Here is a 25206-nt window from a genome sequence, read left to right on the forward strand (position 1 = left end):
AACTTTAACAACTTCCCACGGTATTCCTGGTGGATAGTATCTTGTTAGTGAGCAGTTATAAACAAACTGGAAGAAGGCCGGTCCATAATAGTACAGTTATGAGCGCCAGCGCGTGCGGTGGTGATCGGGTCGAGAGCAATACATCGACGTGGCTCGCGGCGTCCGAGATTTGTGTGTTGCGTAGGGCGGCACTGCAAATCTCGGACGCCATAGCTAACCGCGCCTACTGCCCCGCAGCCGGCACTCTCAAATTAAGAAAAGTGTAGAAAGATGCGGATATTTTCCCCGAGAAAAAAAAAATGCCCCCAGAAAAGTCCCTTTGGCCAGAAAGGCCGAGCATTGGTTACGATAGCAAATAGATTACTGCACAATGTAAGATTCGCAGCTTTATTCGTGTCACGCGCGCTCGGGCAAACATCCACACATCTCACTGGATGACAACGAACTTGCAGTCGCAAAGCGAGTGAGCGTTTCGCACCGTGTGTTGTAAACTTGAGATTACGCGACCGCCAGCACTAGACGCACGGGACCAACACAATGCTCGAGAAGGCATCAACAGATTTCGGCTTGCGCTTTGCACTTGCAGCGCAGATATTACCTCCAAATTACGGCGCGTGGCCAGTGCACGGAGGCGCGCGACGAGGAGAAGGCAGATAGGCGCACGCTTGAGGACTGGACTGCCCCCCCCCCCCCCCCCCCCACGGCGCGTGCTTGATCGCGTTACTGTGCGTTCACTCCCTCCCCATCACCTTGCGCAAAAGGAATCGTCAGCTCTCATGTTTCTCCGAGCACTGCGAGCTGCGGCGCGCCCCGCGGCCTCCGCAAGTTGTTTACCGACGCGACAAATGTCGCAGCGGTGTTTCGTTCCTACTATGGATACCGGCGCGTGAGCTTTGACGGAGGTTTTGCCGCTCAAACTTTACATGCGGAGGGACGCTTGAAATAACTATTGCCTCGGCGGACGTTTTTATAGTGTTTTGCTAGATTTACTCGCCATACAGGCTCCAAGTACATGCCTGAAAAGGACGAACGTTTCGTTAAATCGAAACCGTGTCAGGCAACTACTTCGTGAAATCGCGAAAAGAAATACACGGTTTTGAATACAACTGAGATCAAAAAATGAAGATAGTTCGTTACATCACGAATTTCGATAAATCGAGGTTCGTTATATCAAGGTTTGACAGTATCTAAAATCCCTTTTTTAACGTATTCGGACAGGCGACGGGTAATTTTACCCGCTGCGGCCAGCCATCTATCAAAGTCTTGTCGAAACTCGAACTGCTGACATCGCAAAGGGTCACAACCTCATGCTTCGATTTATCGACCCGTGCAAAAACAAATAGACAAGACTGGCTATTGTGCGACACTCTGTGTAGACACAGTACAACGGGATTTATTCTCACGGCGTTCATTAAGCTTAGTCCATCGGGACTCAGTCCACTAGTAGGAAAGTCAGAAATACCATAACAAGCACTGGTTCCCAACTTTCTATCTTGTATCGGGGAAAAGTAAAGGGCAGACAGCAGACAGCTCCAGGGTTACGGTTCAGAAAAAGTAGACTAAACATTCGACGAGGAACAAAGGCTGCGCGCAAGTCTGAACAAAACAAGCACAATAGTAGTGATCCAATAAATAAAATCTAATTAATCAAAAGAGGAACAGAAGCAATGCTTGAATTTGGATCTTGCGCGACTACTTCTGAGGAAAGCTTCCACACATCCTTTGCGAGGAGTACTCTTAATGGGTCCCACTTAACCGACGAAATAGGCTATATATGCTGGCTGCATCTGCGTGTGTACCGACAAAATCGCGCGCTTGTAGTTCCAACACGAGAAGGAAGACACTATTAAATTGCTGCATGGACTGATTTAACAGTCAGTGCTTCTCTCCTCCTCCTCCTCCCCATTTTCTCCACATGTGCACTGTAGTGCGCTAAAACCCTCCAAGGAGAAGCCGCAACTTCTTTCACAGACTAGACTGAATTTGTGAGACTGATGAAAACACATTCTCAATGCCACATCCATAGGCTACCACATACGGAAATAGTTTTCGCCACAAATTGGCGACAATGTGCACGCATTGTTCGGGAGCTGAAAGGCATAATTGCGCCAAACGGAAGTGAGAATTCAGGTTGAAGCGCGAACACCAAGAATGCGCAATCGAAGGTGCGCCGGCGCACATAGTAGCCAGGCTGTTCCCTTAAGTGCACCCAGTATCCAAGGCACAGCCGAAACAGCGAGATTAAGGAGGCAGCTAAAAAGGACGGTAAGCAAAATGACAAGAGAAATGGGGGAGGAAAATGGAAAGGAGAGGAAACGACAGATTACTGGCGCCTAATTGTGCTCGTTTAACCGGGAAACACAAGCCACGTTTGCGAACCAGTACCGCGCAGTCTTAGCCGCGGGCGACGACATCAGACAGGCGGGAGGCGCGATGCGAAAGGCGGCAAAGTGCAAGACCAACGACGAGGTTAGGGATTTCTCCAACGGAACGAGATACGTGTAGCCACTGTAACTACTGCTGTTGAACCCCCTACGCGGTAGGTGAGAAGCTAGGCAAAATTCAGTTCTTTGAGAACGGCCAACATTTTCTTTAATATCTGTCTGTTGCTTATATACTGCAACGTGGCGTTTACCAAAGCAAACCACTTATTTGGCCTAGAGCAGAGCTAACTTTGGGCCCTGAGAAATCAGGCCTCGCTGTCTCCATGGAGAACCGCTCCAGAAATTAACGCGAGCGTGAGATACAAACTAGGTACACCTGGCAATATCCAGTAACTGTTCCTCATGGTGAATAACCTTTTTTTTTTGTTGGTCTATAAAATTCCAACGTTAAAAGGACAGAATATTTTCTTTTGTTTTTGCGATAAAGCCGCACTAAAGAGGAAGACTATATCATTTTACAGTCGCCAAGCGTCCTTCCAAAGCAAGTAAAGTCGGCCAAAAAAACTTACACAACACGGGATTCACGAAGCTGAATTCCCGCGAGGGCTGGACACACAGCTCGGAATTCAAACTTCCAGTCTGAAGGAGTTTTGCTGCCTACACAGCGATTTATTAAATTAAAAGCGCCCTGTTTTAAATGAGCGGAAATTCGCATTAGCCATAAAACGTGTGTACCGTTATCTTTCGTGGTCGACTGCGCATTCAGCGCGAACCATCAAGGAGACGGGCTCGAATGAGCGGGGAAGCATTTGTCCTTGCCTGTTCACTCTGTACGCACAGTCTTTGTCAAAAATACGCGGGATGCTTTGCCCGCGACCGCCAGGTTTGCTCCCAAAGAAACTACCATTGAGGGGAGTTTGTTATGTCATGAATTCCTACGCCCTGGGAAATAAAAAGAACCCTCGTAATCACCATTCCAGATGTCTGGATAGGCAGGGGCACCCCGAGAACCTTGCTACAATGTTGAACAATGCATGCGGTGCCGGCGCGGAGTAGATCGCGCTGCAAAATAAGCTGCACTTGCAGTGCCCCACTAATTGGCCCAAAGAGAGGCGCCAGTCCTCTCAAAACTCTGCCTCCACTGATTAGGCGGAATATTACTGGAGAAAATCACGTCCGCACTTCTGTTTATCAACTTCACGTCGAAACCTGTGATGGCATGAGTTTCAAGGTATTTTACTTTTCGGCTGTTCTCGACGTGATAAATGTTCTCGAAACTCGTTCAGATGAGTTCCAGTGCTTCGTGACCAATGAGCAGTTAACTAGATCCGAGTAGATGCTCTCAAAATACATAACGTCACGTCCAGCTGGCGCGGGAACTTCAAGGCGGCGTCCACCCCCCGCCTTCCGCCTTCGCGTCAGTTGTGGCTTGTAAAACATCCTCTCGCGGAGAGAAAAGCGGGTTACCGATTGCATGAGCGCAATTAAATAACACAGATTAACTTAATAATCATATTCAAGTGTCTATTTCAGATGCACGGTCATTTGAGCGGTCAGTACAATTTTGCCGAGTACGCAGTTTGGATGCAAAATAACGTTTTCCAGTATTTATGCAAAATAGCCGCGCTAGCCCAGTTCCCTTACCCCTCTTCTGTTGTCTTGAACACACTTACCCGAAATTTGCAATTCATTCCGTGCGTTTCGCAAGCACTGCATAGCGACGCCCGAATGCTTGTTTCGTACGCAACGCCGGTGTATATGGACGACCCTGTATCGCAGCGAACTCTGTTATTCTTAAGGTTCACGACGAAGGACAATTTGTCAAAACATGCACAAGCACCGCGCACGGCTCTAAAGAAAGCAATGTGCGCAACACGCTCCTTTTTCTGAGAGTAAACAGAGCGCCAGCGCATTTGAAAATGCAGCGTCCCGTCACATATAAATTAAATCTGGTACTGTGGAAACAAAACAAGCGACAAAAAAGTTCTGATTGAGCTCACCGGTCGAAGAGGGCTGCACCCTAGTTCCAGCCGAGAGCATTTTTTAATGAGTGAAGTATATGTATCGCATCTTTTTCTTGTTTGTTTGCTTTGCGAAATCATGTTACAGAAGAGAATACCTAAAATAGAAGTGCGCTTCATTCAGCAATGGAATTCGAATTGTGAAAAAAAAAACACATGCACCTAGAAGCGCGGAATTATTAATCGAACGTCAGTACGACATTTTTGAGCAGACGATCAGGCGTTTGACCTCGTATGGTTAAATAACAAGCACTGTTCAAAAACTCAACAGTTTACAAGGCGCCAGGGAGCAACGAGATTAATCAGAGACACTGTGTAAAACGCCCGCACGCGTATTTAGCATAAAGGTCTGAAGACTATAAAACCTTAATATATAAAGGGGGAACAAAAAAAAGGGGGGGGGGATAACGGAGAGTGAACATTACAGCACCACTGAACCCAATAGAGCTGGCATAAATCCAATAAAACATAAACGAAACGGTGGGGAAAAGACGCTTTGGTTAAACGGCTTCAGAGAGAGAGAGATAAAACTTTATTGTGTCCTTGATGGGGTTAAGGGGTGGCGGGGGTCGGGAGGCTAACCCCCAATCCCCCCCTTCCTCAGACGGCGGCCAGTTCTTGCTTCCTAAGAATTACAAACGGCGCGAGAACGCCGACTGCGCGGCCACGTGTCGCTTTCAATATGTCCCAAGCTTGTGCCGTTGCAGCACTGAAGGTGTACACATCCAGAAGTGTCTCTATACGGTCTCTCGCACGCGTCCATACCGCTTACGTAAACTATTTTTGAGCACACAAAGCCCTCAAGCAGAGCTTTGCATAAGCAGCAGTGTGTCACGCAACAAAAGTGTTTCGACCATGCCAGATGCACAACCGAGGGCGAAATCGGCAAGAATGCCTTATGCAGTTTGTTTTGTTCGTCTTATTCTTTTATCACACACACATCATCTGTCACTGTTACGATATACTGCACGGAACAGCAAAGCCGATTCGACCTTCAATTCTCTACGGTTCTTGCGCAACAAAAAGCGACCGATCAATAGTTCGAAAACATGCAGGTGTAGGGAATAACACGTGAGGAATGGCAGAAGAAATATCCAAATCATGCTTTGCATTTATGCACTTAGCCAATGAACGGTTCTTATTTAACGCATAAAAGTGCTAGACCTTCGCAATACGGCAAATTAAATGACGCAGTAATGAAAAGGAGTGTTACTGCTCGTACGATAAAACGTGTGCACCGCAGAGAAGTCCTTGGCGAGGACACGCCCATTGGGGAGCATCCGGGAGTGCAGCCACAGCTAAGGTGTCGACAAGGGTGCCTGTCGCGGCGACTATAGTGCTCGTTCATCAATAAGAGAGAACAGTTGCGTGCTACTGATCACGTCTTGTATCTGTTGTAAGCAGTCTGATGAAGAAAAGATACATTAAGGGCTCTCGCATGCAAGCGAACGTACGTCCGCTTGCATGCGAATCTTTGGCATGACACGTGTCATGCCAAAGATTGAGCGCGCTGTAGTCGTCGTAAGGCGAGATAAATGCGAACGCACTTGAGTATGCGTGAACCACAGCTAATGGCGGATAAAACTGTCATTCCACAAAATTAGTACTGCAAAGCCTACAATTTTCGTTTTGATGAGACTTCGTCCACCTTGTGGATTTTCACTGAACTTGTTTGCCGAGCCATCGTTAAGCTGTCGTCACAGCCGCGCAATGCAGACTAAGCTCAATCACTGTACTGAAGCCGAGTACACGACTGAAAGAATCTTAAAGGACAGCTCTGGCAATATTTAAACCGCGCAGGGTAAAGAAAGCTTTATGTCCGTCGGACCCTCTTGTCAAGCGTCCGAAAGTAGAAGTGCCCCGCAAATTCGAACATAACTTCAAAAAGGAAGTGCGAGCAAGAACAAATCCTGAAGATGATAGTGTAGCCGGCCCTTTGAATGGCGTGTATTGGGGCACGCCGGACTTGGCACCGCGGAGAACTAGTCCGAAGCCCCGGCGGGTGCATCTGCTTCCACTGGCCGATACAGCGACCGGACGTTGTTCGTTTCAAATATAATGCAAGCCGCGCCTCAGCGACATCAATTAATGTCAGAAGATAGCAAAACCCACTTATGTGGCGCATCAAAGCATCGTTTTATTACACTGAGTCGCGCTGGTATGAGCAATCGGACACCTTCGAAAACAGCGAGCGACAATATACAGGGTGTCTCACGTAACTTTAGCCAAACATTAAAAATATGCAAATGCCACGTATATATCTGGACCCGACCTAGATAATGTTGTTTCACGTGGCTTGGAGATACTCACGATGATTTCTTGCATTCCTAGTAATTAGATAATTATCTTAATTAATCCGCAGAAATAATATAATTCGATGACAATTCTGAATGAGAAAATTGTACAGCGACATGAAAGACTCCCGATACAGCTTTCTGTTGCTCAGCACGTGCTACATAAAAATGTTTTTCCGAGCGTGAAAGAAGCCCACGAATACACGCAAAATTGCCGCGCGAATGGCCCCTCGAGGCACTTTGCGTGCAATCGCGGGCTTCACGCTCGGAAAAACACTTTATGTAGCAAGTATACAGCAACAGAAAGCTGTATCGGAAAATTTTCATGTCGCTGTACAATTTTCTCATTGACACTTTTCATCGAATTATAATAATTGACAAGTTGATTAATTAATTAAGACTAATTACCATATTAGGAGAAACCCAAAAAATAATTTGAGTATATCCAAGCCACGTGAAACAACATTCCTTTGGTTAGGTCTAGCTACGCGGAATTTACATATTGTTAAAGCTTGACTAAAGTTACGAGGGACACCCTGTATAGTACGCGCTGGTATACTGCCGATTTATCATTCCTCGTAGTATTTTCATGCACACAATTGATGTGTAGGCTAAAGTAGGCATAGGTTAAGATATTTCACGTATAATCACTCATTTCTCGCAGAAACACCGATGCCAGATCTGACACTGTTGAAAGCTGAACAAGGTGGATCCAAGCTTGAGCAAAAACGGTAAATATGAAATAACATAATCAGAGCAACAGATTTATACAGTCGCCGGATACCGTGACTGTGTTCATATGCCAAAGCAAAAAGTCGCAGCATGACACCTGCTCACAGAGCATATAAAAAAAAATGGGAACATGCCATGGAAACCACAAACATCCCTCGCACAGTGTGGCATGAACATTGTGAATTGAGGAATTTAATAGACTACCAACATAAAATTTAGAGAAGCTTTTCAGAGAAGGAGATTGAAAAGAGGGTCAATGATAACGCCGAACATCTTGCATTCTGGAGACGCTTAAAAAAATAAACGAAAGCAACAGTGAACGAAAAACACAGCGATAAGAGAAATCACGCAAACAAGAGAGGAATACGAGAAGTACGAAACAAAACAAAAATATTACGCAATTCCATTTCAGTCAAAGCTGTCGGCCTTGGAAGTTCTTAGAGGAGTTATTAGACACCAGCTTAAGAAAAAAATCGCCTGGACGATACATAAATACATAGCGAAGTGAGGGGGCACGAGTGGGGAGTGGGGGAGGTGACCGGGGCGGCGCTGTGATTTGGGGACAGTTCTCAACGAAAAAGATGCATTTGAATGCACTAAAAAAGGTGGGTAAAAGAAAAGAAAGAAAGAACATGGTTTGAAGACGTCTGTGGGGCATTTACGACAAAAATTTACGCGACAAGAGCCGCATTAGGGGAACTTCCGAGTTTTCCCAGAATAACTTCCTGACATGTACTGTTTATGTACTGTTTACGAAAGGCTTCCAGTGAGCAAGCCTTAGGAAAAAGCATTAATAAGCAAAACCGAACACTGGCGCTGTCCACCGATATTCCTGAATTTGTGCGTGGCTGCCTAATAATGGCTGACAGGCGTAAGTCTAACACTTTCACGGATACATCACCCTTGACATAAAAATTGTAGCAGCGCAAACACATGTAACCACAAAGAAACAAGGACGAGACATAAGCGCTGACATCACCCCATCGAGGATTGCAGCGACGTAAACCTTAGAGGCACAGCGAATGATAGACCGTGGAGCGCGTTATTTTCACCCCATGGACAAGTAACTAGCGAAGAAAGAGCGTAATGTCTACGTGACAATCGGATTACAAAAGACTGTTTCGTCAACGTAACAAGGTACAGTTTCGTATATCGTCTGTATTTTTCCCTTTTATGATTTGTGACATTGCTTTGCGACATTCCGCGATGTGTTTCCGCTTTTTACTTGTTGTATGTCACACCTTCTCTCGTGTTTATAAGGTCCTATGGTGTACTATGAACTGCGTGTTGATTGTCTCGGGATATCGGCGATATGTTTCTACTCTTCCAATGTAACAAAGGATTGGTGGCATTTTTCTCGAGTGCCAACATCGCCTTTTGTAATAGTCTAAACAAAGAAAAAAGCCTTTAGGCACCCCTTACACGTAGGCACCGCAAATACACGAGCTTAGCGAGGTGTGTGACATACCTGGGACGAAATACCATTGGGGCATAGAAAGCTGTTCGGTGAGCGTTCCGGAATCCAGTGCCACACGCTAGCGGATGGCGGATCGAACTACGCTCAACAAGCGACGTGTCAAAACGATCATAAATAATGGTGTACAGATAGCGAGGAAACTACAAAAATATTTAAAAAAAGAAAGAAGGGAAAGGAACGGGGAAGTGGAGGTAAGACGGGCGACGAGCACCTCGGTAACGGTGCAGCCATATTAAGCCCAAGGGAGACATCCTATCCTGACAGATGACTAGTACAGGAAAAAAAGCGAAAAGTAAAATACGCGACTATCGCGCCAGGCAGCAGTAAAGCCGGGAAATCATTACACATGCAAATAAATGACACCTAAAGTAGGATCAGCAGCAAGAACCTTTAAGCTTCGTTTCTTCCCGATGGGACGTTTATAAGTTCCCGATGCAGATGACAGTCACGCCGCGACGTAAGGAACTTTCGTGCATTAATCAAACCGAATAGTCAAAATAGAGACAAATGAAAATAAATCTACAAGATAACATTACATAAGATAAGAAAAAATAAAGTTCTCAGAATAATTCTTGCGCTATGAGCCTCTCCGTAAAGAAGCATCAAAGAGGGAAAATAGTATTATATACATAAAAGAAACAAAAACAGTTTTGGCAGGGTATCTGATACTGCATACGCCATCATTCTGGAAACAACTATTGGTCGTTTTTCCTTAAGGAAATTTAGGGTTTAACATTGGCGGAGTACCGCCTAGGCCTAATCTTTTAAGATTCTTTTTTGCTTGTTCGGATGCGGCTGCTCAGAGCATTTCTCACAATCCCTCGTGTTGCGAGCAGAAGGAAAGAAAATTAAAAGCAACGAAGTTAGATGGGCCGAAAAGGCGGCTTTAAAGCGCCACTGCACGTAATCTGCTCAGAGACCTCTGCATGATCCCTCAGCGCCAACATTTTTTTTTTCATTTGTGCAGTCAAAGCTGCCCTCACTGGCGACAGTTCAGAAGTCTCTACGACTCGGCAGCCAATGAGGAATCGAAAGCGTGGTTACCCGGGTGCACACGTCATTCGATTACCGAACCAGTTCACCCGATGTGGCGTCAATTTATCAGGCACGATCTCACTACAGAAACGACAACCGAAGAAGCGCAAGACCTCGCTAGTACTGTGCGTAGAGCCCAAGTTCATCTCTCACAAGATCTTTTCGCCGCATTCTAACCACGCACGGCATTGCGGATGCGATGAAAGAAGTGAAAGCGGCGGCAGGAAGATCAGCTAAGGGCCAAGTCGTAAATTTAAAGTTGCAGACTTCATTTGTAGCCAGCTCTGATCCTATCGAGTGCTCTAGACAGTCGCGCTGCACTAAGTCCATCGTGCGCGTTGAGCTAGGAACTACTTTCCTTCTTTAATTTATGCAAGTAGACAAGCCACATTAAACTGTAAAAAATGGCTTTCGAAATTTCCCTTCTCGCTTTCTTCTGTTGCTTCTGATGCGGATAAACGCGAAGCATAGTTTAGTCTTAGGTATAACTAATGTTTTCGAGAGCTGACATTTATACCACTTTTGACACATGAGTAGGAGTTTTACTTTCCAAGAACGAGAGCAAAAAAAGAAAGAACTACACCGGAATAACGAAAAAGGAATGTCAAAAGATGAAACTCAGAAAATAAACTAATACTGCTGCGATCGTTATTCGATGTAATCCATAAACGGCAAGATCTCAATACGTTCAGTATATCCATTCATAGACGAAACAAGAAACAGAGCCGGTGGTTCTCTACATGGCAATAAATAAATCTAAGCAAGCGAAAAAAAGAAAGAAAAAGACGGATGCATGCAGCAATCACCAGTATATACTTGAGTTACTGATGAAGGATGGGAACTGCACGAATAAGTGCCCCGACAACGCAGAACCTGGTGATCGCTACTTTTCCAGTTCACACTGCAGGAGAAATTTAGTGGCCGAAGTATTTGTTACTAAATTTTCTTACAGTTACGTGATTTCCGTGCCTGTTCAGGTTATGGCCGTTGTCAGGATTGGGGGCTCAATCCCATCGTCCGTGGTCCTTTGCCAAGATTGGAGTACGGCATCAATTCGAAGGTAGCTGGCCCATGCCGTCGTCCAACTTATTTACGCTGAGATCGTTGATGAAGTGAAGAACTGCTTCTCATCGAGAACGAGGAAAAAGGGTTTATTTACAGAAATTAACTCAGTCTAACATGACTGCTTGAGAAAAAGAGTAACAGTCCAACATGACTGCATGAGAGAAGTGACTCAGTCTAACATGACTGCTCAAGAGAAGTGTCCTCAGCATTCGCACAACCACAGTTTTTATACACTCGATGCGCCGGTCCTACGACGCGGCGACTGTTCGTTTTCTCATCACCAACTCGCCGCTGCTCTGCAGACCAGTTTACGTACACAAAGGCAACCGCGCTCTGTACACAGAGGCAACCGCGCGGGGTGCCGTTCCGGGAAACTATCGGCGCCGATCGAGGGTCGCTCGTTGTTCCGTGCTAGGCCGAAGCGTGAGACGCTCCAAAATAAGTCGTTCCCGCGGCAGCTTGTCCAGCCGTGTCAAATCAGCTCCGCGTTGGGGAACTCTGGAATCATTGTCCACACACCGAACTCGTCCCGTCACAATGTCGATGGGGCTGGAGGAAGGAAGCGGGTTTTCAGCACAAAGGCCGCTTCTTTGAACGCCTCCCAGCTGCAGCGACGGAGAGGGAGAGGTGCGCGTCTTGCACCCCTTGTCGTAATCGGGTGGCAAGGTGGCAATCTTGCTTAGCGGCTCGCCATTCTTGACACCGTACGTAGTAAATACAGTTATGCGCAGTGTTTGAATGAATGCGTTCGAAATAGCCTGAAAATAGGGAAGTTGGAACAACTAGGCTGTTTCCTCGGGATTGGTTTTACTACAAAAGCTTAACAAGGATGCTCGCTTCACGCTCGTCCGACGGTGAGACGTGAACCATGGGGTTAGAGATGGCGCGCGCAGGTTCAACTTGCGTTCAGTCATGCGTAAGCGGTCGCGAAAATCACGAGTGCCAGCTATGAGCGTGTCCGGTGCGATCTTCGACACTTTCGTTTCAATTTTCTATGTGAAATTAGCCGGAATTCACAGCTTCAGAAATTAACAGCATTAAGTATTTGCATATTTCGTACCAGGTGCGAAATTCTCGAATGAGGGGCTTCAGGTCTTGCACTAGCATCAATCATCCAACCCTTTCGATTCAAAAATTATTTGTTCCAAGTTTCTTAATTATTTGTCTAAATACTCTTTCGAGTTACAGTAAAACTCTTTGTGGTAAAAGCGACATCGTGGAAATCGCCCATTTTTCACGCCTTCCCTACAATTCGAACGTATTTGCTGAAACACTCCGTGATACTCACAAGGAAGGTCAGCGCTTTTAAGGGAACAACGAACGTCGTCTGCTCCTTTCTCGTTACCGCGGAGTGGGAGCGATCTGTCAATGCGGAGAGCAAAGGAACGGGGCATTCTACAGCGAAGTGAAACGTGATACTCGACGCTGTATAGTTTTCAATTGCGCTCGAGTTCCTCAAAACGCGTGTCCCAAACTTCGTACGCACATTCTGACGTTGCATGTAGCAACTAGCTTTACGTGCACTTCACTCAGTGTTCGGGGAAGCGAGTTCCAGTGCGTGTCGTATAATCCTGCGGTCAACAACGTACGTCCATGTATTAGGTGAAAATACTTCAAAAACCTAGGCTCTAAGTAATGCTTCAGTGCCAAACAGATGCAGTGCAGATGACGTAAAAAAACTCCACAATAAAACGAAATATAAGAAAAAAATGTAATAGATGAGGACTCCAAAGACCGATACACTTTCTGAACGCTCAGCTGAACGAAAATAAGAAAGACAATAAAATCCAAGTATAAATATTTTCCTCCAAGCCAACGAAGTTATAAAGAAAAAAAGTGGCGACCAAATGGAACGACAGGAGAAAACAATCACGACGCGACCCTGAGGAATATATGTATATACACGTGCAAGAATGGTCGTTGCAAAGCTACGCGCGCTAAGAAACGTTCCCTCTGGATGCGGAAAAAATACCGTGCCTTAAAGTTCCAGACTACAGCGTCGCACGGGTGGCTCGTTATAAGCGGGTACATTTCTTCTTCAATACAAAATAAACGAAAGTAACAGGAGACCTACGCCTTATTATATTCGAAACAATGCGCACTGAAATCGCACGACGATTCCGGGAATCCAGAGGCCGAATGGAGAACCGGCCCAAGGGAGTAAGCGCTCTCGAGGAGAAGGGCTCAGACCAGTCGCTCGAAAAATGACTCGAGGCTTTCGGCCGTATGAATGCTGTCCTTACATATATTTCATTCTGCCTTGGTGATTCGGAATTCCACAACGCTTTCCTTTTTTTTTTCTGCCTTCGTATTACCTAGGCTTTAAACTGAGGCACGGAAAGCGCACGTAGCTTGAGCAACGAATTTTGACATTGCAGACGCCACTGCGGCATTTGTTATTACTCGGGAAACCTGCGTTTCCAACACTTAACACTTAAACTGACGCACGATGTCGCAAACGTTTCTGCTGTATATGGAAGAAAGACTACGAACATTTCAAGAGCAGCGATCTTGTGCCTCGTTCGGGGAATTGCGGCCAACGCAATAAAAGTTTCATGCAAGCTTGAAAACAAATATGGGTTCTATAGAGTAGCGAAGGTTGTAAATGCAATTAAGAACAAACAATTTTGGCTATATAAGAAAGAAATAGGTTACACACAAGGCGCCGTTCGGGACGTCCTCGAAGCGAAAACGAAAAAAAAAAAGCGGGTAAATGTTTAAGCAATAAATAAAAGGAATAAATACGCACAAACCAGCGACCGCGTTTGGCATATAGGGCAGCGCGAACTCGCCACTGTACTAAAACAAGCACAAAAAAGTCGCGTTTCGGAACCATCTTCACGCCGACTATCTCTTAGCTTAGAATGATGGAGGTAGCTAACAGGACGCATCGGCACGCAGCTACCAGGCGTGAGTAAAGTATGACGAGGGTATGCTGGCAATCGGCTTCACAGAAAACATCTAAAATTTTTGCAGGAGGTTGTGTAGCAATAGCAATATTGTCGCAGCAATAAATTTTTCACTCCTTGAAAGTGCTTCAGTCGAAATTATGCCGAACGCACGCACTGAATGGAGCCAGCGTCGTACGTGGCCCCCTGGCATTCAGGAACACAAACGCACCATAATGTCCTCAATGACATTTAGACTACTTGATGAGAAATAAAACAAAATGAAGCTTGTAATTTATGCACAAACCTCGATGAACTGCAGAACACTCACGGCAGGAAGTGCAAACCGGAAGCGGACGTTAGAAGAGCAAACAAGACCCCCTTCTTACGTCCTGTTCCGGTTTGTTCTTCCTGCTATGAGTATTCACCAATCGGCCTCATTTTCTACATCAGTGACCCTAAAACTCTGTTGGGCGGAAAATACTGAGTGGAAGATCCGCACAACATGGAGCCAACACAGGGGCTGGTTGAGTCTTGCATCGCATCGGTGCGCTAGGAAGTTACCTGCATAGCGAGCAGTAGCCTGATTACCGACGTATATAAGAAGTGCAATTTAGCACATATATTTCGATTTTGACACCGACTATGTAAGCGCTTGTGTTGTGTATCTCGCTTCTTCTCGTCTAAATTTGTGCGATAAGGCCATCTTTCATAATACCAGTAACCAACTAGCCCTCCTTAATGTCTTGACAGTGTAAAGCCTGCAGGGGCAGGGGGTCGGTAGGGGAAGAGGCCGGAATGACGACAACCCCTTCACACTGCTGCCATCAAAAGCATCTCAACCTGGAGTATCAAGTGCGCTAGAGCGATTCAAGCGTAGACGGCCTCGTAGCTTATCTGGAAAATCACGAGATAACATGAGCAAATAAAGTGAAGGTTAACGTAGCTATTTCTGAATAGGCACAAAGTTAAAATTAAAAATTAAATTATTGAGTTTTACGTGCCATAACCACGATCTGATTATGAGGCACGCCGTAGTGGGCGACTCAGGAATAATACAGACCACCAGGGGTTCTTTAAGGTGCACCTAAATCTAGTACACGGGTGTTTTTGAATTTCGCCCCCATCGAAATGCGGCCGGAGTGGCCGGGATTCGATCCCGCAACCTCGTGCTTCGCAGCCTAACATCATAGCCACTAAGCAACCACGGCGGGCTATAGGCACAAATTTACACAAAGAAAGGAGCCAAAGTAGAAGATGATGAGGTTGATTGAGGCTGCCGCCAAGATCGCATTTCTTGATGAGCAAGAAGTGGCGTCAGGGCGACGCTGCGACCGCGGTGCGTACACAAGGGTGGATGGCGTCAATCTGAGTTAATACGTAGACGAGTAAAACGTCGCAGGGGAAAGGACGTAACTCCAGCGGCAGCTCGACGTTTGGAAGAAGCGCTGCGGGGAAACAAAGGCAGTCATAGTGTTGAATGCAATGAAAACGGGAAACGGTTGCTGCGTTACTGCAGGAAAATAAACAAGCAAAGCTGAGACTAGCGTCAATCACTTCCGGCTCCGAACGAGACACTTTGCTTCCCTCTGCTATGAAAAAAATACCACAGCATGAAAATGAAAAAGAAACCGCTCGGGCGAGCAGACTGGCTGAAAAACGTCCGCGTAGCGCTAAGTACATGCATCGTTTAGCAAGGACCCGCGGCCGATTATGGGTGAGACAAATAAGAACTCCGAGGCGTGTGGTGGATATATTACTGCTACCCGAGCGTTCGAAAGCTCACCATAGCCGGGAGATTCACTTTAACGCTGCAGAGATTCGACGCAGCTGGGGAGCACGGGAAGGTACACTACACGTGGTGGAGTCATCTTTCGTCACGTCGTGACTGGATTGCGTACGTTTTAGGAAAACTGTACAACGAGGGCAAACAGGTCCAAGGAGGAGGTTTTTGGTGAACACGTATTCCTATACAGGCCGTTCAAGCCACGTCGCTGTGCACAGCCGGAGCATCTCACTGCCAGTTGCCTCGACAGACGACAGGTCAAGCAAGAGCTCAAACCTCGTATCACCATCGCACTGACGCCTGCACAATGAATGTGCAACAAGCCGACAACAGGCTGCAGTCATATTAACTACACGGTTCGGTCACAAAAGAAGAGACGAAGCGAATAATTAAACTAAGAATATTGATGCAAAAGAAGAGGTGTTAAACCTTTCTTTTCTACCGGGGCAAAAAGAGAAAGTGAAATGTTTCTTGGTAGTCAATGCAATTGAGAGCGACTCCTCAAGACGTGATGTAAATCGACATACTGCCGGTTTTCTCACGAGATCTCATACTGTCCCTGCATGCGACTTAAGAAGCCTTTCACTTGCCCTGTGCTTTAACAGAACACAAAACAGCAATATAAACCAGTATAGGCTAGGAACGTAGTGCATCGAAGCTGTGTTGTCATTCATATGGTGCGAAAAGGTTTATTATCACTGAAGAAAATTAACGTCAAACTTTCTGAATTTCATGCAGTAACCTAAGCACCCGCTCGTCAATGTGATGCACAACGCCGATTTCGAAGTAGCCTCTCGGTAAGTGCGTAATTTTGGCGTAGGAATAGTTGTAAAAGTTTACTGCGGTAATCCGTTGTTTCTTTCAAAACGCAATGTGATTATTCACCGACAAGTAATCATTCAGACATGCGTATACGTTCTCAAAATACATGACGTCCCATAGCTCAAGCGAACTTGATAACGGCGTCGCAATCTGTCTTCTTTTTTTTTTTATACCTACGGTCACGGAAAAGTACCGCTTTTGTTTTTCTTCTCCTTTCGTGTTTTTTCCAAAACTGTAGTAAATACTCGCTTAATTTAATGCTTAATTCAAATGTTCTCTTTAATGAAATGTTCGCGGTGATTACACTAAACCAAAACGTAGTCCGTCTAAGCATCCTCCCACGTGCGCACTGTTTTCACCCTCTCCTTTTCCTATTATCCTTTCCCTTATTCACTGTCTAGAGTATAAAACCTTGCGCTCATCTGTTTGACGTTCCTGCCTTTTCTGTTCTTGCTTTCTACGTCTCTGTATTTCGATTGCATCATTTTGCCTTCTCGCTGGTGTCTCCAACGAAATTAGAAGTTCCCTTATGAAACAGCCCGATATGCCAAAAGAGCAGCTACAAAGCTTTTAACAACTTGAAGTTATCTAGCTTCCAAGTAACACGATCACTTACAATGCAAGTATACGGGAAAAAAAAATTATGTACTTTACGTCGTGTTCACATTTGAGCTGATCGTGCGTCGCACGGCAAAATTGATATACTCTTTCCAGAGTAACGAAATGTCGCACTCGCGTCAAGTAATCGTCCACCGCCTATTCTACAAGCTGCTAAAGAAACTCGTTACGGCAGAAGAAAGACCATTTCTGACAACGCATATCCGAAAATCAATGAACTCTAATGGCCACGCGAAATTGCGCATACACTTGCTTTAATATTATGAAAAGCTTCTGATGAATAATGAAAAGACTTTAAATGAAAAGAAAACGAAAAAAAGGGAGGGGGGGGGGGCACGCGGCGTACGGAGGCCCTTCCTTCCTCATCTGCCGCGCCGCCTACAGGACGAAAAGGTCACCGCTCATTAAGGCTGTTTGCGACGGTCGACGGCGCACGATGGACGTGCTCTACCGAACACGCAGAAGGTGCGGGCCTGCTTCATTCGAGTTTGCTCCTCTTCACGTTCCCACAGGAATTTAACCTAGGGATGGGATGGAAAGAGGGGGGGGGGGGGGGGGGGGAAGGAGGGGGACGCGTATATTGAGTAGAATGCTACGCTTCTCACGGAGAAGCCGAGCGCCTGAAGCATGTTCTCTTATTTCGATTTACACCCTTTCACGTTGTTAAGAACGTGAAGATGATTACAAATTTCACTTAAATGAACACTTTTCGGATAGTACAGCTTTTCTATAAAATATCTCCAAATATCTCCACCTAGCGCCAAGCTTTACTTGCTATTATATAGTTTATTTATTTATTTATTTATTTATTTATTTATTTATTTATTTATTTATTTATTTATTTATTTATTTATTTATTTATTTATTTATTTATTTATTAAATGTTTACAGCAGTCCGAGGGCATAGGTCAGTGTAGGGAAAAAATCAAGAACGCTAACTAAAAAAGTTTTTAAAAACAACACAAGTCATGATAATTCTCTCTCCCCTCAATTAAAAAAAACATTTGGCAGTTGCTGTCAGAGCAACACCTGTAAGAAACAAGTATTTCATCAAAGACTTCCAAATGCTCCACCATCCTCAATAACATTTTCTGGCATGGCTTTTCATTGTACGATATACCGTGTGTTCCAGATAAGGTTGTCTAAGCTGTTAATTGAAAAAAAAAAGACATGAAAAAGAAAACAGACGGCGACAATACACACATAAACCCTACGATGCTCGTTCCTCACAGGTCTGACGAACGAAAACCGTAAGTGTTATAACGGTATCTCGGACGAAGTTTCTTTCTTTTTTTTTTTTTCTTATAACAGCTAGGACACCCTATGTATATAACGCAGGAAAAAAAAACGAATTTTCGTTTTCGTCTGTTTGCGTCTCGTCCACACAATCTCTCCTAGTTCTTCCGTTGGCTATATATGGTAGTTGCGTGAATGCCGAGTAATTCAGTAGCCATAGTTATTACGCAAATAGGAAAGAGACACACGTCGCAAGACAATTTCATAGCGCCATAAGAAAGAGGGAGAGAGGGCTCTCTTATTATGCAGAAATACGCGCACCGACAAGAAACCAATGGCATGACTAAGGAATTTAATCAAGGGCAATTTTCACCTTGACAAGTTCTTAAAACCATTTTAAAAATTTAGCTCTTGCAAAGTCAAAAGTACTACACCACCAAAACTTCACTAAGAGAAAATTATTCTGTTGAAATACTGCCACTAACCTTGATCAATGTGTGAATGGAGAGGTATTCGCGGATGGAAAAAAAAAACGAAAGGCTGATTATTCCGCGTTGAACGTTCTCGCTCTTTTTTTTTTTATCACAATACTTGTCGTACCGCCACGTTTCAAGTTTTCATGAGAAAAAAGAAAAGAAAAAGAAAGACTTGAATTCAAGTAAGCGCGGCATTTAACAATCACGTTATTCTCAAGGCTGTAGTTGGCGCACTGCAACATGAATAGCAATGAGTGCAGAACTAGAACAGCGCGCGTCGGAAAAGAAATCTGTCTGTTTCACTTTTTATTACTCGCATATGTGCGCTTGTTCCTGCACTGTCTCACATTAGACTCAACTGACTGGAAACGAAATGGGGGTATCGACATTATGCAGGGAGGCTCCCTTAATTATTCAGCTCCTTCCCGAATCCACTTTCGGACAAAGTAACGGAACGCCACAACTCACCTCGCAACAACGCACCGATAACGCAAGAAAGAACCAACAAGTTTTTGAAACAGTGGCACAGAGAAGGTTCGCTTTTAGTGCAGGATACCACTTCCTTGACATCGGAAAGGCAAAATATTTTTTGAATTGCATAACTTTTAGGAGGTAGTTAGGCGTAACGTTAAGAGAGACGAAGAGAGCGGTGCGGATAATATAGAGCAAACTGGTATAGCCGATATTCTATTTGACATTAAGTGAAAAAATTAAGAACCCTTCCCATATCGGAAAACGGGAGTAGGCGAAGTTTGTATTGCGTGCACCTGACCTTTGTCACAGTCAATTAACCCACAGGTAACGGTGGCGGATTACTTCCGCCTCCCGCTCCCTCAACTCGCAACCATCTTCTCGTTGCTGTCGGATTGCCCACGGGCTCGGGCGGCTCTTAAGGCGCGTTTATAGTCCCACGCTATCGGCGCACCGACTTATTCAAATCGGGCTTTTCTAGGCAGCTTTCGTGTCAAATTATTCTTGTAAATTGGGACGGGAACAAAGAGCGCTTTAACGGGGCGAAGTGAAGACAACGAATAGGCGTACGCGCTTTGTTCAGCGTAAGGGAGAAACTCTCGGCACTGAAGAAAAAATGAAAATAAAGAGAAATAAGAAAGCGAAGAAACGAAAACGAAGAAAAGAACAAAAAAAGGTAGTTAATTGGGGGTATCCAAACCAAGGAGCCAGCGTAGCAATCGGGAATTTTACCGTGACGCTAACAAAATAGCAGCTTTGCGAGGGATTTTGTACTTGTAATATAAACGACTGACTGCAAACTGCTCAGATTTCTGCTGCATGATTCAGGCTGATTTCGGCGTTTATAACAACCCATTCTTGTGCGCTACACGTATGTTACCTACAAGGTGGTCCCGTCTAAGTTTTCCTGAATATTGAGAGAGGGAGAGAGAGCACTGCCAACACCGGCTACTATCCGTAAATTGCAATATGTGCCATAACGGAATTAATTAGGAAGTTAATTAGTGATTGTTTTTAATTATTTGAATGTGTGTTTCGATATCTCGTGAAAGTAATGTGACTAGTCATTCACCATTTTAACTAGATGAAGCAACATCAAAGTATAAGTGTCTTTATTCAAGTGACACGGCCGAAAATGATTTTCCACGTATCAAGAACCATGACGTCTTATGAGACGACGCAACTCGCGCTACAAGTTTCATAATTTTTTTTTTGCTAATAGCCTGCCTTCTGGTACGATTAAAGCAGTCTTCCAAAGAAACGTCAAGAAAGAAGTGCCTTGAGCAACAAAGCAAACGGTACCGCGAGGGTCACTGGCACCTGTTCCCGAACGAAAACTGAACGCAACTTGAAATTTCAACTTTCGCGGAGCTAACTGTACGGAGAAGAGTTGTGTTTCGCTGCTTTCGTTAGTTAACATTTCTGTTCATTTGTGCATTGCAGTTTCGACTTCGACGTCCTTGTAGTTGTGAAATGCAGCAATAGGAACGGATTCTCACGAATCACATAGTGAACCGATAGCGAAGCGTAATTGCAGCACTGCTCTATTTGCGATTATCGCACGTTGTCATATTATTGCGTAGGGGGCTGCCGAATAGAATGCGCTTTTCTTGGTGTGTAAGCGCGCATCAACGCTATACAGTCAGGTGTGGCAGTTGTTGCAACAGTGAGGATCACGGCGATCTGCGTGCAAGCACACGCACGCACGCACGCACGCACGCACGCGCGCGCACGCGCGCACGCACACACACACACACACACACACACACACACACACAACACACACACACACACACACACACACACACACACACACACACACACACACACACACACACACACACACACACACACACACACACACACACACACACACACACACACACACACACACACACACACACACACACACACACACAAAGCGTTATGCGAGAGAAGTACGTATTTAGCTATTCTACCCGACGTGTCCTTACGCGAAACAGGGAAAAACTGAAAAGGAATGTCGGACGACGTACTTGCATAAAAGCACTGCAAATTTGTCTCACGCACTTTAAATAAAAATTGGAATTGTATTTAGCGAGCCTTTTTCTTCTTCGTAAATAAACATAGGGGGAAGCATGTATATGCTGTTTTTTTTATTCACGTTAGAACCATACACGCGTGACTCAATCATGTACATATATGAAGGTCGTAGTCAAGCCCGCAACGAGTCTCGCCCGCCCTCAAATCTCGGCGTGAAATACTTCTGCAGATTTTACTTAGCCAAAAGACGGAATGAGTTGGCGAATTTCAGGTGCACGAGAGTGAAGGGCCCCACCTGCCTTCTGAGGAACCCGTAGGTGCCAGCGCGGTCGCGCCTGAGACTACACTTCCAGCACCGCCTCCGCAGCGAGAGTTGCCTTGACTGCTTAAAGGTACGCAAGTGCAAGCTCCAAATAGGAACACCCGAACACACACGCAATGTCACTTCGCCAACATCTGCACGACGTCCCGGTGGCGCAGCGGATACGGTGTAAAGAATTCGAGGGCGCTGAGCGAACAGCACACTGTCACGTCTCCGTCCGACTTCTCGCCAGGCGCTCACCGCTGGGTTTCCCGGCTTGGTTGTTTGCCCACTGATTACGCAAGAGGAGCAGCCGGTAAACGGTGCACCACCGGCCGAAAGGGAAGCGTGCAGACGAAAACAGGTTAAAATGTTTACGTACAAAGAAAGACGGAGGGAGGGAGGTTATGTAGTTCAACGTATATGTTTTCTGACACAACTTTAAGCGAGAAGAAGGGGGGCGGCACAGAAAGCTTCATTTAAGAATCCTTGGCGAATGGAAGAGAAAAAAAAATGTACCACGCTGTTTTGTAGGCACTTCACCATTGTGACGAACGGAACATCGGTCACCAGATGCGTCTTCAAGGAGTTCTGGTTCTTCAAAAAATGATGCGTCAGAAATCCCCACTTCTTACTATTCTAGTGCATGCGCCAGCACCTACCCCCCCGTTTCCCCTTAGGTAATAGTAAAAAAAGATTTATGATTAGTGGTAACCACCGGTAACCGCAAATTGGGAATGTAGCAGTAGTCATCCCGAGCACTAAAGTTAATAAACTAAACGGTTTGTCTGACCTGCTGTTAACCGCGGCCGCAAGTAGGAACTACGGAGTGGAACGAAATCAACATGCGTGTGCCGCGACTGGCTGCGACACGCTCACTAACTGCCATAAGCCGTCGCTCAGTTTCGTCAGAAATGTTTTTACACATGCCCACAAATATCCCATCATAAAACACTTCACAGAATCAGACACCGATGCTCTAGAAATTCTGCAACCAAATATGCAATAGGTTCTTCAAAATCTGGAAAGCGGCTCCTTTGTCTCGTTAAGCACAGCTACATTTGCGATATTGTCATAAGGGTGCCCGAATATCAAGCATGAACGGAAAGAAACACTTCTAATCATTCATGTATATGTTAAATATTAACGCCCCCATTATACATATCTGTTTACCAGAGGCCCGAAGCAGGATCACATACCTGAAACGAGAGAGAAAAAAAAGAAAAAATCATGTTAGCAGTTTGATATGTACAAGCTTCATAAATGTTAACGGTTGACATTGGAAAACATCTTGTATCGAAATTAAATGGCTCTTTCAGCCTTCATTAACATTTTGTAACGATGATGGAAGCAGAAAAGTGTTCTTATTGTTACTTCATAGGGTATACGTTCAGGTACGCAAATTGTGCCTGAACATATAAGTACCGGCACTAGGAAGCACGACACATAAATACATTGAAGCCTTCATACCCACTGTGCCTCAGTGACACATGCATTCTGGGAGAATGGGCTCATACCCAGTTGCACATACCCAAAGCCGAAGTTGTCTGCTCGAGCACCATGCCCAGTGACCCAAGCTCTCTACTCTTTCTTTCTATTTCCCCCTTCCACTCTATTTCTCTTTTTATCGTCCTTAACCCTTTCCCCTGCGCAGCGTAGCCAACCGGAACTGCCCCTGGTTAACCTCCCTGCCTTTCTCTGCATTATGTTCTCTCTCTATCTCTCTCTAATAGGCCAGGCAGCAGCCAGCACATACTGCTGTAGCCCAAGTAGCCTATATATACCCACACATATATCCGGTGACAAAACGGCCAACGCTAAACCCACGGGGAGAGGCAAAAAAAATTAAAAACATAAAAGAAGGACAGCATCCAAGTTTTTGAGCAAAGTTAACGTTAACTTGTGCTTTCCAGTCTACACGTTATTGATATAGGGTATATTTGGAAGTGAACAACTTGCTATCGCACAAAAAATAAATGAGAACTGAACACAAAGGAAATAAGCGCGACAACCGTGGTAAAAGCTAAGTGAAAAAAATTGTGGACATCTTGCACATTTCATGACACTCTCTAAGCTTACAGACGGAAGAGGAGAGTTGTTCGAAACCCGCTTTTCGAACTCTGCGCAGAATGCGACACCGTAGCGATAAGCTTTCCCGCTGTTCGGGACCGATGTGCACAAATCGCCGCCGCTTGGCCTAACCTAATCCTGCTCACGGGAACGCTAAGCCAAATACCGCGTCCAAATATCGGCGAGATGGGAGGGCACATGCGATTTTCCGGGATTAGTCAAAAGTGCTTTCCCGAAGTTTGTACGAAGCAGCGCGTGCCTTGGGCTAAACGCAGTACTAAGCGGAGAGAAACTCCCTGGCGGAGCAGAAGCTTGCTCGACGAAACGTCGCTCTGGTCGTCGAGAAAAGTGAGCCGAAGACGATCGCTGTTCGAAATCTATTATGTCGCAATAAACATGAAAAAAAGATCATAACTGCCAAGCAAAGAAACATTTCCTTTGTTAGTACAGTTATCATACAACAACGACATCTTTGTTGCATGAAATGTTGCTACTGAAAAACGCCAGGAAACCTCGTCCTACGAGCAACTTAATGTGTTTGTGAATGAGAAAAGGGGCACAAGGTGCTGGATCAGACCTGTAAAGCACGCATACTCATTTAACAATACAGATACATTTACGTATAAGAAATACGAATGTCACATAAGCCACCTAATTCAGGATAAAATATACAACGAATATAAACGAATAAAGCAAACACGAATAAAGAATGGCTGCAGGGTCAAGACAACATACGACATAACATATGTGCGGCAAAAGAAAAAAAAAGCAAAGCAGTCCAAACATTGTCCGCATTTATATGTGAAGCATGGTGATGTGGGTGATACTCATTGTCGCTGCGAACACTTCTCCAACGCAACCGCGAGAACAGGTTGGGTAACATGACCGGAAAATGGTCGACTTCTTGGCCGCTCCGACAGCAATACTGCAAGACCTCGGACTGTTCCGAGAGCTCTTCCAGTATCGTTGTCGGTGAAGTCAAAGCTATCCAACATTATCCAGCGCAATAACATTGCGCTGGATATCGACTGCCGGCGGCGCTGAAACACGCGGGCAAGCCGGATTACACGAGATGCGAGAGCCATTCGGGGAAAAAAAAAACAGCCGAAGCGGGCGAGAAAGAGAAGCATCCCTACACACTCTTCCTTCCGACAGAGACCAATCGTGGAACTGGTCGTTCTACGCGCGATCTACGGGCAATGTCACAGTTTATGACATATTGTTTCCTCGTCGCCGAAATGGTCACAGGCTGCGGAGTCAGCGATCCCTATACGTAACAGTTCAGGCATATACTTCCTTGATCGTACCTAAAACCTTCAGTTTCTATCGAGACTTCTCCGAAGAGACAAGAAGAGAAACTACCCTGTGCAGGCTATAGTTGGGCGTGGCGCTTTGTGCCAAACGCTGAAAGTGGCTATCACTTTAATACAGTGAAGAACTGCGAAATTAACAAGTAGCAAGTAACTAACAAGTAGGTTACTTGCTAAAACGGTGGCCACCGACCAACA

The 25206-nt window shown here is 45.3% G+C and overlaps 1 protein-coding gene across 3 annotated transcripts in view; it reads right to left on the reverse strand.

The window, feature by feature from the left end:
* The window catches only part of LOC135910073 (pleckstrin homology-like domain family B member 1), a 540261-nt gene that overhangs the window by 119289 nt on the left and 395766 nt on the right, over positions 1 to 25206 (reverse strand). Inside the window, exon 18 of one of the 3 annotated variants that reach the window (XM_070537776.1) lies at positions 21831 to 21920. The exons of the other annotated variants lie outside the window; for them this stretch is intronic. Within the exon in view, the coding sequence (XP_070393877.1) occupies positions 21855 to 21920 (66 nt within the window). The 3' untranslated portion in view covers positions 21831 to 21854. Of the gene's footprint in view, positions 1 to 21830; positions 21921 to 25206 lie in introns of those variants that run through there. 3 annotated transcript variants of the gene reach the window in all.

This window comes from Dermacentor albipictus, chromosome 4, assembly GCF_038994185.2.
Source record: "Dermacentor albipictus isolate Rhodes 1998 colony chromosome 4, USDA_Dalb.pri_finalv2, whole genome shotgun sequence".
Lineage (NCBI taxonomy): Eukaryota > Metazoa > Arthropoda > Arachnida > Ixodida > Ixodidae > Dermacentor > Dermacentor albipictus.